Source organism: Aptenodytes forsteri, unplaced genomic scaffold, assembly GCF_000699145.1.
Source record: "Aptenodytes forsteri isolate BGI_AS27 unplaced genomic scaffold, ASM69914v1 Scaffold27, whole genome shotgun sequence".
Taxonomy (NCBI): domain Eukaryota; kingdom Metazoa; phylum Chordata; class Aves; order Sphenisciformes; family Spheniscidae; genus Aptenodytes; species Aptenodytes forsteri.
Genome location: NW_008794407.1, coordinates 4216633 through 4221656, shown reverse-complemented (window position 1 = coordinate 4221656; position 5024 = coordinate 4216633). Strand labels below are relative to the sequence as shown.

The following is a 5024-nucleotide window of genomic DNA, read 5'->3' as shown; positions in this document are numbered from 1 at the left end:
TCTTTCATTATTCTGATGAGAAACTGTACTTAGATGAATACAGAAGAAAGTATGGTTGGGCTTCCAGTATTATTATGGATATGAAAGAAGCATAAGGGAAAAAAATCTGCAGCCGAAAGACAGTTGATGAGCTTCCTTCCCCTGCAGTATTTTTCCATCTGATTTCTAATTTCTCGTTTGGTTCTTCTTTAGAGATTTTGAGTTTTTCTGTTGGGTTCCCATGAAACTTAGAAACAAAATTAGTTTCATTGTGTTTCTGTTTACATAACTTGTAATGGCTTTATAATACTCAAACAAAACCAATATTGGAAGGCAGCTCTAATTTTTGTAGGTTTAGTTGCATATTATGAGACTCCTGATTGACTGTTCTTTGTTATCTTCAGATGACCGAACAAACGGCTACCTTAGGGTAATTATTTCTCTGAGGTTGAAGAGTTAATTTATTTCTTTCAAGGTACTTTGCTTTAAGCACTACATCAACTTTTGTGCAGGTTTTCACATTTTACTATTGTAGAATAAAAGGTTACATTTTCCTTTTTGAGGCTGAGAAAATATTAGATGCTTTTATTAAAATAATACTGATCATCTAAACAACAGTACCTGAACTTTCTTGTCAGTATGAAATAGTTTTGTGAGGTTCCAGTATAATATTGGTTGGAATTTATGTAAAGCACAGGGAATAAAAGTGCACATTTTGACTGAAAGTTCCTGTCAGTATGCTCTAATATTGGCTCAGAATCCTCAAAGCCCATTTTGGAGGCTTTCTTTCAAAACCCATCATAGTCTTGGTATTTTTCACCATGTTGGATCTCTGTGTGGCGTACGGAAGATCAAGAACTCATGTGAAATGAACTACCAATCACTATCTATCTAATGACACTGTAGCAGTGATTTTATTTTATTGCCAGACCAGGTCAGTGATTTGCAGGTAAAGGCCAAAGGAACTGTCCTGAATCATCTAGTTTTTAATAAAGTGTATGTTTTCATAGCTTGGAAGAGCCATGTTAATTCTTAAGGTATTTTAATAAAAACAACCTGAAAACACTTTTACAGGAAGGATGGAAAAGAAATTTTAGTTACAATGGGAGTCTTCGAGAGACTGGTTAGTACAGCTGTGAGTGTAATCTAAGGTCAGAAACCTGAAAATTGCTGGTTTTAGTGATGAGTAAGTGGCTTTCTTTTCTTTCCCTATTAGATAGAAAATGGTCGGCTGTGGAACTCTATTGTGAAGACCTCAGAAGAAATATCAATTTTTCCAGTCAGCCTTTCATAATGTAAATATAATTTGAGCTTTCCCAAATGGGCAGCTAAACCATGAACAAGCAGAAAAACCCATTTTGGACTGTATTTCTGAACCAGGCTTCACCTTCTGTCTCGGGAACTTATTAAAGGATTACAGCTGAAAAAGACAAGAGAAAGAAAACCTTGAACAGGAAGCTTATCCTACCATGAGAATTACAAGTACATCTTGTATCTGCCCAGTCCTAGTTTGTCTCTGTTTTGTGCAGAGGTGTTATGGAGCTGCTCACCATGGCTCCATCAAGGTGACTAGAAATCAAACCAAACACGTAGAAGGCGAAACAGAAGTGCATCATCGTCCCAAGCGTGGATGGGTGTGGAATCAGTTCTTTGTTTTAGAAGAACACATGGGACCAGATCCTCAGTATGTAGGAAAGGTAAGGTCGTTGTCTTCTTTTTCGTTTTGGTTTTGTTTTTCCCATCCCCTGAAATGTGGCATTGATAGAGGAAAACCAGGTATCTCCCTAGATGGCACCTCTTTTTTAAAGGAGGACGTCTCTTGGATTGCTACATACATGCACAGTGAACTTGCCAGTTGTCTATGTATACTTTCTGTGTTTATTACAAAGAAAAAAGATAAATAAAAGTAAATAGGATGAAGATATTAAAATATGATAAAATAGCATTTCTTCTGAGCTCAGCTAAACATGGAGTGAGTGCAGCTGATCCTCTTACATCAGATTCTGTAGAACCCCAAGTGCATGGGGCTTAAATATGTCACTGCTAAAGACTTTTCCACACTATTCCAGAATAAGATTCATTTCTACTTCAGGGAATATTATAAATACAGTCTAGGCTCCAGAGAGTATTCATTCCACTCTGAGGGTAGGGTGGAAAAGGAGTCCTCCAAAGGGAAATCCTCTGTGACTTTCTTCATAAAAAGAGGCAGGAGGTGTGTTACTTGTTACAGTTTCTCAGAAGCCTGTGAGAACAACAAGCCCTGCATTTATGTTTTTGGCATATATAGTGAGCTTCAGGTATAAAGTTCATGCTGATGCAGTTGTAGGCTGGCCAACTGAAGTCTGGTTTATCATGTGCAATGTTGTCTGTATAACTTGGGTTTTAAATTTGCATTAAAATAACACAAAACTGTATATATAGCTTTATTGCAAGTTTTATGACAGATGGAGCTTTTCTCCCCCTGAATACTGTCTTTCAGCATTATGATAGAATTTTTTATTATGTAATGTAGATGAATCTTAATTTCCTTAATGAAAATGGAGAAAGATGTTGAATATGAGGGGTGAAGAAAGACGGTTAATGGGGATGAGGGCATGGAAAAGGAATTATTTCATTTTAGTTTGCCTTCAAGTTGGGAATCCTGAAAATTATATCTTAGAGTATGAAAAATATCCAAGGAAACCAGTAGCTTCTAAAATCACAGATGTCTGGTAGCAAGGGCTTTCAAATTTGAACGGTATCATCTGAACTAAAAATAGCAAGTGGAGCATCTGTATTTAAGATACTGTTAACACAGCGACCAAAAAAAATTATTTAGTTATGCCAACCTTAGTAAAATAGCAAGTACTTCAGCATACTGAAAATTGTTGAGATTTGTGCAGGATATGTAAATGGGGGAAGGACCTTTCTAAATGGAGATAGTGGGTTGCATTGAAAGAGAAGCTTTTAAAATGAGTAAGGGGATGAGGACATATGCTTCCAGACCCATCTTAGACTGATTAACATTTTCATGAATGATTTTGGAATAGAAGAAACATTTTACAAACATGTTGCTGATGCAAAGATATGCAGGAGAATCAAAACATTGTCTGGAAAGAGCTAGATAGCATGAATAAGATTTGGATATGGAGATACAGAGTAAACCTCAGGACCACAATGTGATAAGGCTCTTACAGGACAATATCATGAATTTCTGTTAAACGCTACTGGTTTGTCAGGTGTAAGTGACAGAGGAAGAGAAAGATCTGGTCACCAGATCAATTATTGCCTCTACTGTCATACCTTAAAGAAGGTAAATACGATACTAAGCTGCAAAAGCTGAGATAATCCAAACAGAGATAAAGTGGTATTGAAGCCATTGTGAAAAATAATGTTAACCTGTTTACCGCTCTGATTATTTTTGGCCAAGAAAAATGAATTTATATATGAAGCTATACAGAGAAAAACAAATACTATGGTTGGGGTGGTGGTAGAGAATAAAATACATTTGTTTAATTAGTCTCACAAATAATAGTGGAAAGCAGGTATTATTCTATAAATACACTTCAGGAGAAGCCACAAGGGAAAGAGAAGAGCTATTAAAGTTAATTAAGCTTTTACTTGAAAAAATGAGGTTTTGCTGGCCATGAGTTAATTTAGAATGGAAATAAGGAAGTAAGTGAGATTCTGAAAGAGTCTACTAATAGGAAGAGTGGAAACAAAAATCTGAAGGGGTTTCAAAGTAAAGCGTGCTTGTCTTTATGAAAGATTTATAGACATGATTGCATGCAAGAACAGAGGCCTGTATTCAGTGAGCTAAAGGATAGTCCCTTTCAATTTTATGTTCCTATCATAGCGTTATATATTTTCTTTCATCCTCTGTCCACTCTATTAATGCTACATTTATGGAGATCAGTGAATAGGATTTCTTTTAATCCTTCATGGTCAGAATGTGACTACATGCCTTGTTTGAGGACATTTCTTCCTCTGTACGTGACAGTTTTTATCCCCTTTTCCTCAAAGAATTCCCTGTGGTGTTCATAATTTTCTGCTCCGAGTACTTCACAACATTAGTAAGCTCATCTTTGCAGAAGCTTTGTGGCATTAGAAGCATCTGTACTCTATTTTCCATTTGTTATGATGGTTCTGATGACATGATTTACTGCAAAGATCAATGATATTAGCTGAGGCATATATTTTTAAATCAGAAAAAACAAAAGCTTGGCTGAGACTGACATAATATTAGTAATTAGGAAAATTTCAGTAGTGGTCATTGTGCATGAGTTCCTTTTAATTTTGAAAAATAAATGCTTTACTGATGTTGTGTTTAATTGTACACACCTCATCAAGGTCTCATTCTACGTGCCTTTAATTTGAGAAGAAGTTTTCATGCACAGCCCCTCAGTTTATGAAGGAAGGCTATATGAGTGGTGCCCTTTAATTCCAGGCTTCTGTTCAGTGGCAGCACGCTATCAATTCTGTCAATTATTAATTCTGTAGACTACTCTACTTCACTGGTGAGAGTTTTGCCATTTGATATCTGTCCTTTCACATTTTTCACACCCAATTTGGGAGTAACATCACAGAAAGCAGAGTCATTATGTACAATGCTGTTATAATGATTACAGTCATTGTCATGGAAATGCATGCTGAGGACAAGAATAGGGTAGGTCTGCAATGAAACTTGTAAGGTTTCTCATTCCTATCGTGAAATGACTGTCAAGAGGATGGATTAATTTACTGCCATCATCTGTGTTGTGGTTTAACCCGGCAGGCAGCTAAACATCACACAGCCGTTCGCTCACTCCCCGCCGCCCCAAGTGGGATGGGGAAGAGAATCGGGGGGAGAGGGGGATTCCTATCGTGAAATGACTGTCAAGAGGATGGATTAATTTACTGCCATCATCTGTGTTGTGGTTTAACCCGGCAGGCAGCTAAACATCACACAGCCGTTCGCTCACTCCCCGCCGCCCCAAGTGGGATGGGGAAGAGAATCGGGGGGAGAGGGGGGGTAAAATTCATGGGCTGAGATAAAGACAGTTTAATAGGACAGAAAAGGAAGGGGG

The 5024-nt window shown here is 37.3% G+C and overlaps 1 protein-coding gene across 2 annotated transcripts in view; it reads left to right on the top strand.

Moving 5' to 3' along the window:
* Nucleotides 1-1448: 1448 nt before the first annotated feature.
* CDH18 (cadherin 18) overlaps nucleotides 1449-5024 on the top strand; it is a 220464-nt gene continuing 216888 nt past the window's right edge. For both annotated transcript variants that reach the window (XM_009288064.2, XM_019474256.1), the window contains exon 1: nucleotides 1449-1676. In XM_009288064.2, the coding sequence (XP_009286339.1) occupies nucleotides 1449-1676 (228 nt within the window). The remainder of the gene's footprint in view (nucleotides 1677-5024) is intronic.